The sequence below is a fragment of the Halichoerus grypus genome, chromosome 14, assembly GCF_964656455.1.
Source record: "Halichoerus grypus chromosome 14, mHalGry1.hap1.1, whole genome shotgun sequence".
NCBI lineage: Eukaryota > Metazoa > Chordata > Mammalia > Carnivora > Phocidae > Halichoerus > Halichoerus grypus.
Window position 1 is genome coordinate 89,872,881 of NC_135725.1, and position 19,409 is coordinate 89,892,289.

A 19,409-nucleotide genomic window follows, 5' to 3' on the forward strand; every position below is an offset into this window, starting at 1 on the left:
CGTCAGGCTCCTTGCTCGGCGGGGAGCCTGCTTCTCCCTCTACCTGCCTCTCCCCCTGCTTGTGCGGTGTCTGACAAATAAAATCTTAAAAAAAAAAAATTTTAAAAACAAACAAACAAAAAAAACAACTCTGTGTATGTATAAATGGAACTTGTGCCTATTCTGTTTTGAAAAGACTAGAGCTACAAAAATGTCCTGAAAGGAAGAGATCTTATAGAGGAATATAGGATTACCTCTTAATTCAGGGAAAAATATATAAAAAACATGTCTGTCCTAAATTTAAGGGCCGTGAATGGCTTCTCAGCAAATTAGTGCTTTCCAGCAAGAATAAAGATTAAAAAATAAGCTTCAAAATGAGTAAAATTTATTTTCCCCAGCTTACTTAACTACATACACTGCTCACTGAGCTAAGAGTTCTTCTATGGGAAGAAAATAATTCTCCTAATACTAAATCAGTATTTCACTTTGCTGCTATGGAGGTATTAAAGATCCTTTGTCAATTAGTTGTTTCTAATGCTTTTGAAATACTAGTAAAATAAATCTTAAAACAATGGCTAAAATTGGGGGCATAAATTGATATAAAAGTATATTTTAAGGATGCTTTGATTCAAGCTTTATAACAAATATTCACAATTTACTTGATGATCTTATCTAGCACACTTGCCCCTTCGTATGATACATTTCCTTTTCCTTCAACACACTAAGCTTGATTCCACCTACTTGTATCTGCTCTCACCCTGCCTGGAATATACTTCCCATGGTGGATTCCTTCTGGTCCCAGTGTAAATACTATCGCTTGCAGAGACTGTCAAACCTTTCTGTCAGAAGTGCCCTATGCCCTTTGTGCTAGATCACACTAGCATCCTTCCCCTGATCTGAAACGATCACATCCAGAAGGCAGAGGCCATGTTCTGCCAGTCTGCCATGTTCACCACTTTACCCCCTAGGCCTGTAATAAAACTTGCCACATATCAGCCACCCAAATATCTTGCAGGTGAATGAATACACAAATATTTACCTCCGTGTTCTTGGTTTTGTTTTTAAGAAACTCAGGTTGTTACATACTCGTTTTTTTTTTTTTTTAAGTAACTTGAAAAAGTAAAAATCTAACTTCTGACCCCTAACCTGCTTTGAGAATACCAAAAACATCTTTCAAAATGCAGTTGCATGCTTACACTTAAAAGTACTGGCTGTTTTTCTGAGGTTCAAATTTAACTGGGAATCTTGTATTTTATTTGGCAATCCTCGTCAGGGGGAGTAAGGAAGATAGAAGAACCAGAATGGGATGTGTTGAGGTAGGGGAGACAGTTAAAGGGAGAGAGCAACCGCTAGGATGAGTAAGAAACTGGAAAGACAGATTATTATATAAAGAGAAATTTAGGATTTACTGCTTTGTGTTGTTCAATGTAATTTACCCCATGCCACCTCCTCAAGAAATCTATAAAAAGGTCTGTATTACTTTAAGAATAAATGCAGAAGGGACACCATCTCCTGATAAGTCTTCCCTTACCTCTGTATCAAAAAACACTCCTGTGCTCCCTCTGCCCTTGGTTCATTAGCACTCTGAATTGTGTCGGGAGGCCCCGGAAGGGCAGAGGCTGAGAAAGTGCTTCCTCTGCAGCACCAGCACCTAGACCAGCGTCTGGCACAAATGCCCACTCAACACGTAATCTAAAGGCTACATCTAAATCAAAACTAGGTCAGTGATTTTAACTGTACTCTAATCACTACCGAAATAAGAAAAGAAGCAACTTCAAAGTCTCAGCAGGTATACAACTAAAATATACTTACTGTTTCAAAAGTATTCAATATCATCAAAGGGAAAAAAACATTAAAATAATCTCCACAATCTTGAAATTTGACAGGCACAGGTCTTGAGATGGACTGACAAAGGCTTGCTGGGGGCCCGCACTGATCAAAGTTCACAAACATTTCGTATTTCCATTTTAAGACCTCTTTGACAAAGGTGTCAGAGATGGACTGCGATGACAAGAGAATGTGGACTGGAGAGGAAGCTGAGAAGGATTTGCTTTCACCAAACGTCAGTTTGTAACCTTGCCTGCTGGAATTACTTGGAGTCTGAGGATGAAGAACATTGCACAAACTCTTCACTTCACCCACTGGCTTTGGAGACAACACAGAGGCTGGCTGTGGGACTTTCAGAACAGCCTGTGCCCCATTTGACTTATTTTTTAGAGCTGGTGGAAGTGCAGAGGCACTTTCCAAAGACTTGGAAAGATTAGCAATTCGTGAAGTACTACTTGAGCTAAAAATCTTAGCAGTGGAAGGTCTCGAAGGCTTGGATGCAGAAAGGGGCAAGCCAGGTTTACGAAATACATCTTCATCTGCTGCTTTAGCTTCACAGTGTTTTGAGCAGTAGTCACCCTGGTTTTTCGGGGTTTCAACACAATCTTTGTACTTACATTTTGTGCTACTCCAAGATTCCAACTGAGGCCGACTTACAGAATCTTCTTCCACCTGAGCTGTATCTTTGCCATGAACTACTTCAATGAGTTTCTCATTACCATTCTCCATCTGTGAACACAAATCCATATCTTCAGGATCGTGCTGTGTTAGAAATATATTCTCATCTTCTGTATCACTGTTGGATTCAGGCTCTCCGTCTTTCAAAATTGCCAATTCTAAATGATGTACTGTTGGGTCACCACCGCCTAAGGGGTCTGCTGAAGCAGAGACAATGATTTCCTTTGTTGGTATTCTTCCATTCAACACAACAGAAGCAGACTGGTTCAAAAGACAAGCATCATTGGTCACCTGAGACACATATTTTGTTTTCATGGGTTCTGGTTCTGAAGACACACATTTTATTAATTGTTTCCCAGTGTTGTTAGCAACCACCTCAGTTCCTCCTTTATGACTATAATCTGAACCATCTGATTCTGGGACAAGTATGTCAGAATTCTGTGCTGGACACAGCCCTGCTCTTGTAGTATCTTTATTTTCATAATCCAAAAGTCCTTGTCTATTTTGTTGTGATTTGGGTCTCATCTGCCTTCGCAACTGAAGATCTTGATTTGTCAGCAGTTTCTTATTGTTTCTGACAGAGAGAGTCTGAGGAGAAATTAACTTAGTCTTTTTGCTAGTATCAACCACTCCAACAGTTTTACCATGGTCGCGTAACTGAACTAAATACTCTAGAGATCGCTGAGACAACTCAAATGCCCTACGAGGAGCCTTCTTCAGACCAAGTTTCTCAACTGTTGAAGTTGGTTCAGGGCACTGGCGAAATTTCTTTGGTGGAACTATAGCAGGAGTTGTCCTACAACTTATATAAATTGAACTTTTATTCTGCCCTTTCTTGGTATCTGAATGTGTTTTCTTAGGAGTTTTAGAAAGTGGGACTCTTCTAATGGGTTTGGAATAAGTACGAAGCTTTGGAGAAGACTTCTTCAGTGAAACCGTAGTGTCTTTGTCTCTCTGAACACTTGAACTGGGACTCGCTGTCCTTAGGTCCATACTTTTAAAATCATTTTCAGTCAGACCTCTCTCATTAAGAATATCAGGCTCGTCCTCATTTCTATCAGAAGGTGAAGGCCTTAGAGGACCTTCAGCCATAGGTTTTTCAAATCGTTTTCTCTTACGTTTTTTTACTTCAATTTCACAAAATTCCCCAACAGAAATACTACTCTCTGGTTCTGTGTGTTTTTCAATGCCCTCTGCTACCTTCTTAATAACCTCTTCAGATACATAATCTGTCTCATAACCCCAATCATTCGTGGTATCAGCTATGTCAGTCGAACAAGATTTTTTTTCATTCTCTTGAACTGAATTCTTCTCTGCTTCCTGATCTTGCCAAACTGAAAACACTTCACATGGACTTTCAAACTCAAAAAACTGAGAATCTGATTCTTCAAACTGCAAAAGGGACTTTGTCTCCTCTTCCTTTTTTAACTTCTTTTCCACATTCGTACTAGCTATTGAAGTATGCTGCTCCGGGCATTCTTTCTTGATGCCTATTTTATCTTGTTTAATATGTTTCTCAAAACCCAGAATTCCTTCATCATCACCATCATCATCAGAATCTGAAATAATAATAATCTGGCCCCGACAGGCTTCCCCAGTATTATTCTGGTCAGCCGGGAAACATCTTCTGTCGTCTTTCACTCTTCTTTGTAGCTGGGATGAGCTTTTTTGAGTTGAATCTGATGGGAACTTAATAACGCTGGCTTGAGCTATTAAAGATAACTTGTGGAGGTCTCTGTCTATCTGAGAATCTGATAAGGTGTCAGACTGAGGACTGAGGCCAGGAGCCTGTTCTCTCAAGTGAGAAGACATCTGACTGGTATTCTTGCTTATTTCCTTATCTTTTGATTCAAGAACAGTCACAGGATCTTTGAAGGGAGACATTTTCTTCACGGAAGTGTTGGTCACTTCTGTAAACGAGACCAAATCTTTATCATCAATGTGACATTCCTGTATTTGACAGTCGTTTTCACAGGAAGAGAAAATATCTAACTCTTCACTCTTCAGTTGTTTCTTTTTCAGCAATAAACTGTTTTGAGATTTTTGTTCCCCATTTTTATCATCCAGAATGCCGAGAGGGTCTAACGAGAGATCGTGCATGAAGCCATCCCCTTTCTGACCTCCTGAATCTTTCCTTGAATAGAAACTGTCAATGTTAGACACAGTTAGGTTTTCCTCTAAATTACCAGTATCATTGATCAAAGTACTTTTCCTGTGTTGCTTCTTTATTACATGTGATAACTTAGCACAAATTTCATCTTTATGTGCCTTAGTTTTTGATTTTGAGGTTTTGCCAAGAGCATCACCCTTGAAAGAGAAATCCTCATTTGATGTGCACGACTTCTCCAGAGAATCAGTGCTAGAGTCGGTCAACAAATGTGTTGACATTATTATTCCTCTGTCACATCCCCTTTCTGGACCATTCCTTGAAGTACAATTCTGCAGTACATTTCTTGAAGTACAATTCTCTTTCACAGACTTCTGCTTCCCTGTACTTATTTTAACTTGATCTTGAGCTCTTTCAGTGAAAAGGTTTTTACTACTCTTCTTTATGCATGACTCGGCTGAGAGATGATCTTCTAGTTTCCAATCTTTTATATAATTTTGCTCATTATCCTCTTCTGTGGTGTTACTTGCTTTAATCAATATATTCTCTTGTATTTGATATGCCTCAGCTTTCATTGGTTCTTTAGAAAATGTTGGGCTGGAGTTTTCCAGACACTGCAGATCTTTATTGGACTTCCTCTCTATTTGTTCACTTTCTTCTTTACTATAAGATGCCGGAGAGCTTTTACCTGCAGGACTCAGATCCACAAAAGTGTTACATTGAGGTACTTTGACTTTTATGTTTCTAATAATTTGCTTTAAACAAGTTTGTAACTCATGGGTTTCCTGAGTAGTCAACTGCCAACCTAGAGACAAATTTCCACGCAGAAATAAATTGAGTTTATCCCAGAATCGCTTACATAAAGTTTGCTGCCCAAGCTGATAACCTTCTTTAAGGAGACTTCTAATCAGCTGCACACAAGCCAGTTGTACAGAATTCGATGGCATTGAATGCAATGACAGAGATGATATCATTGCTGTTCCTTTGGAGCAATTTCCAGATGACTTCTCAGAACTCCGTGCAAATGCAGTGGTAGGTAGCTTGGCACATTTTACAACGGCTTCTACCCATTGCTGGGAACTAACCCACAGCAAATGCAGACATTTTTTATTTCTATGCAGCTCAATCACGGACACCAAAATCAGAAGAAAAAATTCAGTAACTTTGTCACACATGGCATCTGTTTGGTTGAGGACATCTTTGACTTCGGAGTGCAGATGATGAATAACCTCTACTATATACGCCACACCCAAATCCTTAAGATCCATGAGGGACTGAACAAAAGGGATGAACCACAGAAAGGTGCTGTTATGAACACGCATGTCTTGACCAATATCTGACTGAAGCACACTGGCTAATGTTTCCATCTCTTCATACATGTTAGGACAATAATCTGGGCAAATGGCTGATCTCCACCCTGAATCCTAAAATGAAAGAAATACTGACATTAGATAAGCAAACAGAATTCATGACGGATTTAATGCATAGCTATTAAACAATGTATCACTTAGTTTTCCTATTTTGGTTCACATATACGCCCCAAAAATGGAAAACATAGGTCAATGTCGAGGTCAAGGATTCATGAGTACACCTCGTCTTCTTTCCATTAGCAGGTTTCGATTCCAGTCATGTCACTTATCTCCCTCATCCTATAACCTTTCCACCCTTCCTAACTGCCCTTAATCTTCCAAAGTGTGCACCCTGTAGTGAGAGTCCATTTTCCCCATGTACATCTGTTCAATCAGAAACCCCTTATGCAGCAGTGGATTCAGAATAGCTATGGTATCATAACATCAGTAATTCAACTAATTATGTACAATATCGCCTACACAATATAAAGGCAATACAGGATCATCTGAATTCTCAACATGTTTTATACCTTTTTGGTCTTTTCGGGATTATAATTGTATACAATCTGGCTGCAAGTCACCATATCATCCAAATAGGACTCCGGTTCTAACTTGGTCCTTAAAGAGCAAGAATAAACAGAAATTACTGAAATGAAAAAAAAAAAGCAAAAAGGAAAAAACCCTATTGCTAAGTCAGTTACAACAGACTTCCTCATTGAGATTATTTTAAAATACTGACACATTAACTGAACTAACCTTACAGAGCTGTTCCGTATATTTTGGATCTCTTTATTGTAGCTCACATTGTTGATAATGGTTTGAAATGCCTCAATAGGATCAATACGTTGACCCCAGACCTTAGATCCAAGGCGATCCAGAATCACCATGAAACAGTGTAATGCTGGCCAAAAAGGATCCACACTATCATCTGAAATACAGTGGAGTAATTGCTGGATTACAAAATGATCAGAAAAAGATGCTAAAACATACTGAGAATGAAGCATTCTTTATCTGGGTAGCAAAAAAAACTGAAAGCAAAGCAGCTAATTTAAAATAAAGTGCTGCCAACCACAGGTTTTAAAAACCTAGTAAACTTTAAAGCTAATTCTGCATTTTTTTCAAGCAATACTATACACCCCTAAGAAAATTTTTAATGGGGAACAAATTGAGAGTCTAGGTAAACTCACCTCTCTCACCCTGTTTGCCATACCTGAAACAACCCTTCCTACCGAACAAAGCCCATGATACAAGAAATTCTGGTTTTAAGCATGATCTGAATTATGTGTGCCATTTGGCTGCTGTAAAGGACTGAATCCCTTAGCTAATATTAGGCTAAGCAGATACACACACCCTTCATCCATCCATATCGCAACTTGGCCTTGTTATCTACTTTTCATCCAAATGGTAGGAATTCCCACTACTGAGAAGCTCTTACCTCCAGTCCTTTCCCTCTCCTCTATCAGATACGCAGTGGCAAACTACTGCCCTACTCAAAAGCCTTCCAATTGCTCTTCAATGTCTTCCAAGAAAATTCAAAGTCCTCAGTCATGCACTTACTTGTAAGATCCTACTCTATTGTTTCTTTCCAGCTTTATTTTTCACACTCCCATAATCACACCCTATCTACAGCAAAAACAACTGGCTTTTTCCCAAGTAAGAACCAGAATGCCTTCACTATTAGCACCACCTCTCAGAATCCTCCATCCTCAAGCCCAGCACAAATGCTCCTACTATACCAAACATTCCGTGGTCGCTTACTCTTCTCTAGCACTCTTCTGGACCAGGTGCTCCCACTCACTCAGTTACTGATAGGTTATCTGGTCACCTAGAACTTTCTGCTGTATTTGCTTCAGGGCTCTTAAACTCTACTTGCTTTACCATAGGCATTTGTGTAAACCTTCCCATACACTTTCTTGTCCTTTCCTGCAGCTCATAGTGTCTTATGGCCAGTAAGCTCTCAAGTAAGGAACAGAGTCGTCAGTTTGAAGACCATTATGAAAGCCTTCTTAAAGAGATGACTCCCGTTTTGAAAAACATTAGGGGAGCTGGATTAATGGAGAAGACAGAATTGTATGGGCAAGGCACAAAGAAATGAACTACTAATGTAGTAAATGCTGGTAAATGAATTAGTAATAACTTTAAGAATAATGTAGCAAGAAAATGTATGTGATCACAAAAAGAGTAACACTGCGGGGGGCGCTGGGTGTGGGGTGGCACCGGGGCTGGGGATGGTGGTGGCCATGGTTGAGGAGGCTCCGGGATGAGCAGGAGGAGCACCGTGAGATGGGCCGGCTCCCAAGGCAGCAGGGAGGACACTGCCTCTTACTACAGCTGCTCAGAGGTACTAAAGGAAGCTCAGCAGATGTGGGCACCCCAGCCAGCAGCAGAGAGGGGTGCAGGGGAGCCACAGAGAAGCCCCTTCTGATGCCCCAAGGAACAAGCCGACCCCATCCAGGCTCCAGGAACACCACAAAGCAATATGAAACCTGTTCATTAGAGGAGTCAGGAATGCCTTCCACCAAAGAAATGTGACCAGCGAGGATATGAAGAGAACTACCAGCTGCTCAACTAACCACACACCCTCCAGTGATGCCTCTGAATGGTCCCGAGGGGTTGTGGTGGCCAGGCAGAGTCAGGCAGGAGCCAGAGTCAGCCTGGGGGGTGATGGAACTGAGGCCATCGCTGATCTGATGGTGGACCAGGATGGTATGCTGTATAAGGTGGCTGTGCCACCTGCTACCTCCTCCCCAACTGGCCTCCCATCTGTGGTAAATATGAGCCCCTTGCCCCCCCCCCCCGAAAGAGTAACATTTACATAGCTCTTTTAGAATCCTGCACAAATGACTTTATATCCACGCTGGAGTTGTCTAAAGAGAAGTGAATGTGGGGGAAAAATGATTCATTGTATTTTCATAGGATCTGACATCCTTGATCTTTATTTACTCCTTCATCAAGATTAGAAATATTCAGTACAGATCCTCCCTGATCAGCCTGATACAACCATGAGCAAAAGAAAGTGAGGGTCTAATAATAAACATGACGACAAGTTTTACACCCTGTTTTCTAGACTATCTCAACAGCACTGTCCAAGAGTGCTTTCTGCGCGGATGGACATGTTCTTTACCTACACTGGTCGATACAGGAGCTACAGCTACACGTGGCTACTGAGCACTCATAGCTCGTGGGGCTGCAAAACCGAATGCTTCATTTAATTTTAAGTTTAAATAGCCACATTTGGTTAACAGTCACCATGCTGGACAGTGGAACCCTAGAGAACCAAAGTGAAATGAAGAACCAGGAAAAAGGAAGACCCTAGGACAGGGAAGGCTTTCTCCATAATTTTAACTACCATGTCATTAGAAATTTATCTGCTAGTCTTTTTTTTTTTTTTAAGATTTTATTTATTCATTTGAGACAAAGATATATATAGAGAGAGAGAGAGAAAGAGAGAGAGAGCATGAGCAGGGAGAGAGGCAGAGGGAGAGGGAGAAGCAGGCTCCCCGCTGAGCCAGGAGCCCAATGTGGGACTCGATCCCAGGACTCTGGGATCATGACCTGGGCCGAAGGCAGACGCTTAACCATCTGAGCCACCCAGGCGCCCCCTGCTAGTCTTGATTCTACCACTAACTGGGCATTTCAACATGAAACAGTAAGTTAACTTCCCTGGGCTTCAGTCTCCTCGTTTATGAAGGTAAGGTGCTGAAATTAAACTCTAGAAGTCCCTTCCAATTTAAAAATCTGAATCCGTGACTTAACCATACAAACGTTCTCTCTTCTTTTGTCCACACCATACACCCAAATTCTTGCAATGACACTAGTATTTTAAAAGGGCACATCACAGTATTCAAAAGCATTTAGCAAATAAAGGTTATTACCATCTGCTTGCCTCTCCATGGTGTGAAGTATTGATTGCATAAAATCATTCTGTTTGTCTGAGCCCAGCAATAGTGAGTCCATGGCCTGCTCCTCCAGAATGGTCAGCAACATGCAAATACCTGTAAGATCATTGACAAACGTTTTCTTGACTTGATTAAGTAACATTGCTCTCATGCCTTCTCTGGCTTAGTTGGCAAAAGAGTAACAAGGTGAGGGCGCCTGGGTGGCTCAGTTGGTTGAGCGACTGCCTTCGGCTCAGATCCTGGAGTCCTGGGATCGAGTCCTGCATTGGGCTCCCTGCTCAGCAGGGAGCCTGCTTCTCCCTCTGACCCTCCTCCCTCTCATGCTCTCTCTCTATCCTTCTCTCTCAATAAATAAAAATCCTTAAGAAAATTATAAAAAAAAGAATAACAAGGCGGTAAAATGAAGCAAACCAGTATCCAGTTCCTCAAACATTTAAGTCTGAGACAGTCATACACAACTGCTCCCAAGTAACAGGACTTTAGACTGACTTGAAAGCAAAAAGGGAAAATGGTACAAACTGGCTAGAAAACAACTGCTATGACGACTACCACACAATTTGTATTTCCTCAAATCTAAGGTGCCTTCAATTTTAAGATCACCATATTTTGAATACTCATCACTGCCAAATATGACACATGACTGTAAGACTCAGAATCAGTAAAGTAGGGTAGAACTATTTTGAGTCAGCGTAGAACGTGCTGAAAAACCAAAGCTATTATCTCTTTCAACCAGGCAATATTTTACAGATGGGAAAATCTCTTTAAAATATATCAAACCCCATTAAAGTCAACTGTTATACTATTATCTTGTTATATATAGTATCGCTTTAAAGATTTAGTTGCCATACTCGAACATGTACCTCTTACAAAGATGGTTTCTAGGATAAATAATGTTTAAAAACAGGATATGTAATGGCTAAGTCAATTTAACAACAGAAAAAGAATTGGGAACTATGAAATCCTTGATCAGATCACCAAGAAACCACTTCCTTTGCAGGATACTCATTAAGAATCATGAAAAATACTAGTTATATTTGTGTAGGAACAGTACTTACCTAACCAATAGTTTTTGTAGTTGGTGGTATCGTACATGTGTGAGGGCAGAAGAATCAGTTTACCCTTCTCGAGGACGGAAGAAGTATAAATGTCTGGACTTTCCAAAAGCCCCAATTCAATGACTTTAAAAAGGCAAGTCAAAACCTCCTGCAAGTCATAATAATCATCTCTGTCCACTTTTCCCAAATTTCTTGCGGTCAGGATAGCCCAACGCCGAACCTAAAGGCATAACATGTTCACTACTTCATTCAACAAATAACTGTCTACATGCAGCAAGAACCTAGTTAAGAAAATCGGATTCTCTGTAGATTTTACAAGACCTAAGATACAGGTGGCCTGGGTGGCTCAGTCGGTTAAGGGACTGCCTAAGATACTAGTAACGCCATGCTTGGACCTTATTTTATCCTCATTTGGACCCTAAAAAAGCATTTATGAGATAATCACTTAACCACTGATTAGAAATATACAGGGGCACCTGGGTGGCTCAATCAGTTAAGCGTCTGCCCTAGGCTCAGGTCATGATCCCAGGATCCTAGGATCAAGCCCCTTTCAGGCTCCCTGCTTGGTAGGGAGCCTGCTTCTCCATCGCCCTCTGCAGCTCCCCCTGCTTGTGCTCTCTCTCTCTCTCTCAAATAACAAATAAAAATCTTTTTTCATAAAAAAAAAAAAAAAAAAGAAATATATTAAGGAATTATTTTAGGTGTGGTGATACGAATTTTTTTTAAAAAGTCATTATCTTTAGAGACATACTGAAGTATTTTATGGATGAAATGCTCTGATGTCTAAGATTTGCTCTAAGTAATCCAAAGGGATATAGAATATTGGCTATGTAGTGATAACTCATAAAGCTCAGTGATGGATATATAAGGGTTCATTATATCATTCTACTTTTGTATGTTTGTAATTTTCCGTAACAGAAAGTTAAGAGGGGGGAAAAAGTGGAGCCTCAGAAGAAATCAAGTCACCTCTAAATGTCAATATAGCATAGACAAGTGATTTTAAATTTCTCGTGGGCAAGGGGTGCCTGGGTGGTACAGTCGGTTAAGCATCCAACTCTTGGTTTTGGCTTAGGTCATGATCTCAGGGTCATGAGATAGAGCCCCGTGTCGGACTCTGCACTCAGTGTGGAGTCTGCTTAAGATTCTCTCTTCCTAGGGGCGCCTGGGTGGCTCAGTCAGTTAAGCGGCTGCCTTCAGCTCAGGTCATGATCCTAGGGTCCTGGGATCGAGCCCCACCTCTGGCTCCCTGCTTGGCGGAGAGCCTGCTTCTCCCTCTCCCTCTGCCTGCCTCTCTGCCTACTTGTTCTCTCTCTGTCAAATAAAAAAAAAAAAAAAGATTCTCTCTTCCTCTCCCTCTGTCCCTCCACAACCAAGCTCCCTGCCCCCCGCTCTTTCTCTAAAATAAATAAATCTTTAAAAAATTTTCTTGTAAGCTATGAATTAAATTTAGTAATCATGACCAACCTTAAAAAACTAATAAAATAGAACAGAAAAATATCAGCATGCATCCTGCATGTTAGGAGTATTATTTTGGGAAATGTTTGCGTCACATATGCATATGTATATGTGTACTCAATGAAAAACACTTTTTATCATAGGTTATGGTCAAAAAAGTTTGAAAAATATAGAGCTAATGGATGTAGGAATGGACTGGCTCTATACCAACATAAGTAATGAATTTTAAACTTTTGGAAAAGATACAAAGGAATGCATGAGTCCATACTGGTAATAAATAGGTAAATAAATGGGAGAAAGGAAAAGCTCCCGGTTATAGTACAATCAATGTCACGTGTTAACTGGTAAATGTGTTGAGTGCTGGATGGGAAAATTACTTCACAATCTTAGAAAAACTGGTTCAGGCAAAAGCATCAGTTAGCACTAAATATAGGAGAAAACTTTGGTGAGGAGCAGGGCATTTCTGTGATCTCCAGTATCTAAGAAACAGAAAATATACAGTGAAGAAACTGGACAACACCTTGACCAGCTGATCAAAATTAACATAACCACAAAGGGCAAATGATATGATGCGCGTCTGTTATAGGACACTCTGAGAAGGACATCACATCACTTTTATGGAGTACCCCAGCTGGGAATGCATAGCCTGACTCTAACAAGTAAGAAACATTAGACAAACCCAAAATGAGGAGCATTCTACTTTTTAAAAGGTGCAGGGAGGGTCGCCCGGGTGGCTCAGTCGTTAAGCGTCTGCCTTCGGCTCAGGTCGTGATCCCAGGGTGCTGGGATCGAGCCCCGCATCGGGCTCCCTGCTCTGCGGGAAGCCGGCTTCTCCCTCTCCCACTCCCCCTGCTTGTGTTCCCTCTCTCGCTGTGTCTCTCTCTGTCAGGTAAATAAAATCTTTAAAAATAAATAAATAAATAAAAGGTGCAGGAACAGGGATGACAGCACTCTTCAGAAATGTCATAAGATGTCCAGATGAAGGGAGACTCAGGCAACATAACTACGTGTAAGAGCTGATCCTGACCCGGATACTGGAGCACGGGGGGAAACACTACGAAGAACACTGGAGAGCACATGGTACAGCTGGAAGACAGACATTACTAAATCAGTGCAAAATTCACTGAAGCTTGTAACACTGTCCTTACAGAAAGAGAAGATCCTCTTCTCAAGAGATACACATGAAGTACTTAGCGGTAAAGCACACAGAGGGATGAAACCGACTTTCAAATGGTTCGGAAAAAAAGCTGTGTCACTTGAAAGCAAATGATAAAGCAAATGGAGACACTAACAATTAGTGAATATGGCTTAAGATGATACAGGTATTTTATTCCTGAGAATTTTCTGAAAGTGGGAAAGTACTTCCAAACAGTTAAAAAACCAAACCAAACCTAGGGGCTCTGGAGCCCGGCCGCCTATCTACACACCCTGGTCACCACACGCTAGTCTGTGTAACTGATTCAGTTTCCTCATCTATGAAATGTGGGCTGTAAGGTTTTAATGAGTTAACATCCGGAAACTACACAATACTGCACCTGAAACACAGTAGACCTGAATATTCACAGTCATGAAAAGCCTTTATCCAAGAAAGCAGTATGTCATGTAATACTTAGGATTGCCCAAACAAGGTGAAAAGGCTGACGCTGACTTTGCACAGACTGTTGGTGGTAAAGGACCCGAGCTGTTTGAAAGGTCTTTATTTCACCTTCTCTCTTGGGCGCTTGCTTCTAGATGGACAGCTCCCATTCTTCAGCACAGGGAAGACACTGTTCCATCGTCGGTTTTATTCCTATGACTGAGAAGCTAACTGCAGCTCTCTCGTAGGTAGTCTTTTCTCTGGCTCCTTTAAAACCTTTCTGTCTTTAGTATCCTGAAGTATTACTACAGTGTGCATTGGTGTGGATTTTTCTTTTATTTCTCCACCTCAGGATCTGTGAGCATGCTTATCTGCGTTTTTCACTGACTTTGAAAAATAACGCACCATCACCTCTTCATCATTCCGATTCTTTCCTTCGCCAACAGAGCGAACTGAGATTAGATCTTCCCACTGTACCCTGCCTTTTCAGCATTCCCCCTCCATCCCTTTGTCTGTCTGCTTTCTAAAGTAACCTGTTCATCTTCTAAATTCATTAATTCTCTCTTCAGGCACACCTAACTAGCCGTTCAATCCATCTAAAGTGTTTAATTTTATGTGTTTCATTTCTACATATTTTAATTGAATCTTTAAAAAATATTCCTGGTCTTTTGATAGTGGGTTTTCAAGTCTCCCTTCTACTGAAGCACTTTATATTCTGTATCTGATCATTCTAATAAAGGAGTTCTTTGGGTACACTTGCTCATTTTTATTTCCACTCACACACAGTGGTTTTGTTGTTTTAATTTTGGTACCTTCATTGGGATATACCTGTGGGAATCTGGCAAGGACTCAGTTGATGTGTCCCTCTGGAAAGGATCTGCAATGGTTTCTGCAAGTGTCAAGCAAGCAGGCAAACAGGAACTTCTCTTATGAAGAGAGGGCTTTGGTTACAAATTTTCAGGGAAGCCTTTTCTCCTCACCCAGATTTCAGAGACAAACACATTTCTGTCATCTGTGAATTATTTTCTACTACCTTTTCGACTAAGGGTGTGGCCCATCAAGTCTGTTTTATTTTTTTTTTAAAGATTTTATTTATTTATTCATGAGAGACAGAGAGAGAGAGAAGCAGAGGGAGAAGCAGGCTCCCAAGGAGCAGGGAGCCTGATGTGGGACTCGATTCCAGGACCCTGGGATCATGACCTGAACTGAAGGCAGACGCTTAACCATCTGAGCCACCCAGGCGCCCTCAAGTCTGTTTTATGGTAGAGCCTCTAACTCCCTATCCCAACAGCTTAATATACATCTGTTAAACATATACTTTAAGGTTTTACTAACTTTGGCTAACACTCTCTGGATGCCTGTGGCTTCACTGTCCACCTTCTACTCTGGGTTCCAGTTCCCTGTCCATTACACTCTACCTTCTTGGACAAGCCTATAAACCCTGTCACATTTTACCTGGCATACGTAAGTATTTTGGCGGAGGAACATTTTTCAGTTTATAGAGACACTAGACTGCCAGAAATTGAAGTCTTTTGCTGACATCTTTTTTGGATGAGGGTTAGGGAACAAGACTTCAGAATTAGACTATAACCTTTTATTCATGACACACTTTTATCTTTGGTCCATGCGTAGCCCACTTTTAAATTTAAATTTTTATTATTAATGCAACATGCATCCATAAACTCATCATCCAACACAAAAACTAAGGCCCCTTTACTGTAACATGCATCTAACTATATGGGGCCCATCCCCCCCCATCTTCCTGCCCCTTCCAACCTGAGGTGACCATCATCTCGAATACCATGTTCTTCATCCCCTTATTTTTTATATAGTTGTGGTATCTACCTGTAAATAATCATTTTATTTCTAACTTTATAAAAAGAGTTTCCTCCTATATGGAATCTTCTGAAACTTTATTTCACTTAATGTTATATTACCAGGATTCACTTATTTTGTTTCAAGTTGATAGTTTGTTTAGATTGCTACATGATATTCCCACGTGGAGATACTTCACAGTTTATTCACAGACTCCCCCACCACCAGGCATCCCAGTTGTTTGCAGGTTTTTGTGAATTCTAAGTAGTGTGCTATGGAATTTCTTATATACGCCTCCTGTTACAAATGATCAAGAGTATCTCTCTTACATACACACTCAGGAATGAAACTGCTAGATGGGGCACCTGGGTGGCTCAGATGGTTAAGCATCTGCCTTCAGCTCAGGTCGTGACCCCAGGGTCCTGGGATCGAGTCCCACATTGGGCTCCCTGCTCAACGGGGAGCCTGCTTCTCCCTCTGCCTCTCTCTCTCTCTGTCTCTTATGAATAAATAAATAAAATCTAAAAAAAAAAAAAAAAAAGAAAGAAACTGCTAGATCATGGGACATAGGAATGTTCAAATTTAGACGAAGCCAAACTAATCTCTAAGGCGCTGCCCCAATTTACACTTCTACCAGCAATGAGGTCCTGCAGATCCACATCCTAATACTTATAGCCTCAAACTAGCACACACTACAAAATACTGTGGTTTTGCTATTTCCTTGTCATTAATGTCAAACTGTCCTTCATATGTTTATTAGCCACAGAACTTCCTCTTCTGGGAAATGCCTGTTCAGGTCTTCTTACACTTTTCTTTTGGGGTTTTGTTAGTGTTGTTTACAGCTTCTCCCAATTTTTAACTTGTCTTTTCACTTTAAGATGTCTTTTGATAAACAAAAGTTCTTAATTTTGATACAGTCACGTTTATCAGCCTTCCTTTTATAACCAATGCTTTCCTTCCTTAAAATCTCAGTGATATATACCTATATTTTCTGCCAAGAGTTTGCCCATTTTGACTTTTTTTTTTTTTTAAAGATTTTATTTATTTATTTGACAGAGAGAGACACAGTGAGAGAGGGAACACAAGCAGGGGGAGTGGGAGAAGGAGAAGCAGGCTTTCCGCGGAGCAGGGATCCAGATGCGGGGCTTGATCCCAGGACCCTGGGTTCATGACCTGAGCCGAAGGTAGATGCTTAACGACTGAGCCACCCAGGCGCCCCTTTATTTTTGACATTTAACCTCCAGTGTTTAAATACTTGATGTTGGGCGCCTGGGTGGCTCAGTCGTTAAGCGTCTGCCTTCGGCTCAGGTCATGATCCCGGGGTCCTGGGATCGAGTCCCACATCGGGCTCCCTGCTCGGCGGGAAGCCTGCTTCTCCCTCTCCCACTCCCCCTGCTTGTGTTCCTGCTCTCACTATGTCTCTCTCTGTCAAATAAATAAATAAAATCTTTAAAAAAAAAAAAAAAAAAAATACTTGATGTTTTAAGTATATGACTTAAAAATATGATTTCCTCCATAGAGATACCTTTGTATCACTTCCATTTCCAGTCCTTCCTTTCCCCATTGATCTGATGCATCATCTCTATCAAATACCAAAGATCTAAATATGAGTGAGTCTGTTTGAGTCTCTATTGTATACCACTGGCCAAAGTATCTGTCTGCACATCACTATCACATTGTCTTAACTAGCAGAGCTTCATGGTAAGTCTCCCTCATCCTCAGAAATGTCTTGGCAACTTTGGATCCTTCCTCTTCCATATACATATTTTAGAAACATCTTAACGTGTTACATTAAAAACCCTGCTGGAATTTATTTAAAAACACTCTGAATCTATAGATCAATCTGGGGCAAACTGACAGATCTTTCTATTACTAAGCTTTCTTATTTATGAACACAGGGTCTAGGGGCGCCTGGGTGGCTCAGTCGTTAAGCGTCTACCTTTGGCTCAGGTCATGATCCCAGGGTGCTGGGATTGAGCCCCGCATCGGGCTCCCTGCTCCGTGGGGAGTCTGCTTCTCCCTCTCCCACTCCCCCTGCTTGTATTCCCTGTCTTTCTCTCTTTCAAATAAATAAAATCTTAAAAACAAAACAAAACAAAAAACACAGGGTCTTTCTTTACTTATTCAGGTTCTCTTTCATGTGTTAATTAAGTTTTATGATTTTCCTGTAGAAGTTCCATATCTTTGTTAGATTTATGCCTGGGTATTTAATATTTTCTGAACCTGTAATAAATGGAAATTTATCTTTATTAATTTTTGGCTGGCTGTGTACAGAAATACCAGACTTCTGTAAATAATCACCTTGTTAAACACTTATTTCTCAAAACTTGTAGATTCTTTGGGGTTTCCTAAGTAAATGATCTTATTGTTACAAAGTATATCATTTTTACTTCTTCCTTTCAAATTCTAATGCCTCTCATTTCTTTTTCTAATTTTTTTTACTGCATTGACCAGAACCCCAACTTAACACTCTACAAAAAGTGGTGATAGTGAGCACCTTTGTCTATTTCTGATTTTAAAGGGAATGCCTCACTAAAAGTTAGTCAGTTTGGATAATGTTTCCTTTAGGTTTTTTACAGATACAACTCATCAGCTTATAGAATTCCCTTCCATTCCTAATTTGCTAAGCATTTTTAATCTGAATGGGTGCTGAATTTTATCAAATGGTTTTTCTGCATCCAATCAACCATATGAGTTTTTTAACTTGTTAGTAAGGTGAAATTCTATTTATAGATTTTCTAATATTTTGTTTAAGATTTTTGCATATTAATGACCATCATTTAACCTTAATGTTTTAGGTGTCTTGTTTTTGTTATTATGTCTTTTTATTATTTATGTTTTTATGTTGTTATGTTTTTGTTATTTGTATCTTGTTACCTGCTTCATAGGATAAATTTAAGAGTATTCTTTTTCTGGAAAGACAAACATAAAATGAGGATAATCTATTCTGAATAATCAGCTCATAAATTTTGAAGCTTTATTTCTCTAATTACTTACAGTTATAAATTTCCCTGAAAGCACCTCTTTTGCTACATCCTATAATTTTTTTATGTAACATCTTCATTAGGATTCAGTTCTGGGTATTCTTAAGTCTTGATGATTTCTTTTTTAGCATATGTTAATTTCAAAATGTGGAAACTCATTTATCTTTTCATTAACTTCTATCTAAATTGTGTTATGATCAGAGATCATGGTAGTCCTTGAAATGTGCTGAAACATTTATCATGGCTTAGTATGTGATCACTTTTGTCATGTTCAACATGTATTTGAAAAAATGGTTAAACGCCCAGTTCACATATATATTCATTAGGTTACGTCTGTAAACTATCTTATATATATATTCCCTTCCTTGCTGGGGTCTTTATTGATCTATTGATTCAATACTGAAGAGGAGGACACGGAAATCTTTTACAATAATGAGTCTACTATCCCTTCCCGTAGTTCTACCAATAACTGCATATCATTTACTTGAGCCTATTTTAACCAGCATATTACTTGTTTAAAAATGCTATATGGTCTTGATGAATTGAATTTTTATTATGTAGTAACCTTATCCATCCTTATCCAAATGTCTTTTTTATTTGATATTACAATAGCTTCACCACTTTGTTTAGGTCAGTATTTGCCTATTAGTTGTTTTTCCATCTCTTACATCAACTTTTTACACAA

At 40.0% G+C, this 19,409-nt stretch overlaps 1 protein-coding gene across 6 annotated transcripts in view; it reads right to left on the reverse strand.

Annotated features, from left to right (window-relative positions):
* SETX (senataxin) overlaps window positions 1-19,409 on the reverse strand; it is an 87,032-nt gene that overhangs the window by 56,990 nt on the left and 10,633 nt on the right. For 5 of the 6 annotated variants that reach the window (XR_013443873.1, XM_036079742.2, XM_036079743.2 and 2 more), the window contains exons 6-10: window positions 10,895-11,114; window positions 9,816-9,935; window positions 6,697-6,868; window positions 6,471-6,558; window positions 1,792-6,015 (exon numbers count right to left, since the gene is read on the reverse strand). Coding sequence is in view for 4 of the 6 variants with exons in the window: in XM_036079742.2 (XP_035935635.2) it covers window positions 1,792-6,015; window positions 6,471-6,558; window positions 6,697-6,868; window positions 9,816-9,935; window positions 10,895-11,114 (4,824 nt within the window). In the remaining 2 variants the exon portion in view is untranslated. Of the gene's footprint in view, window positions 1-1,791; window positions 6,016-6,470; window positions 6,559-6,696; window positions 6,869-9,815; window positions 9,936-10,894; window positions 11,115-19,409 lie in introns of those variants that run through there. The other variant, XM_078061962.1, reaches the window with a different exon arrangement.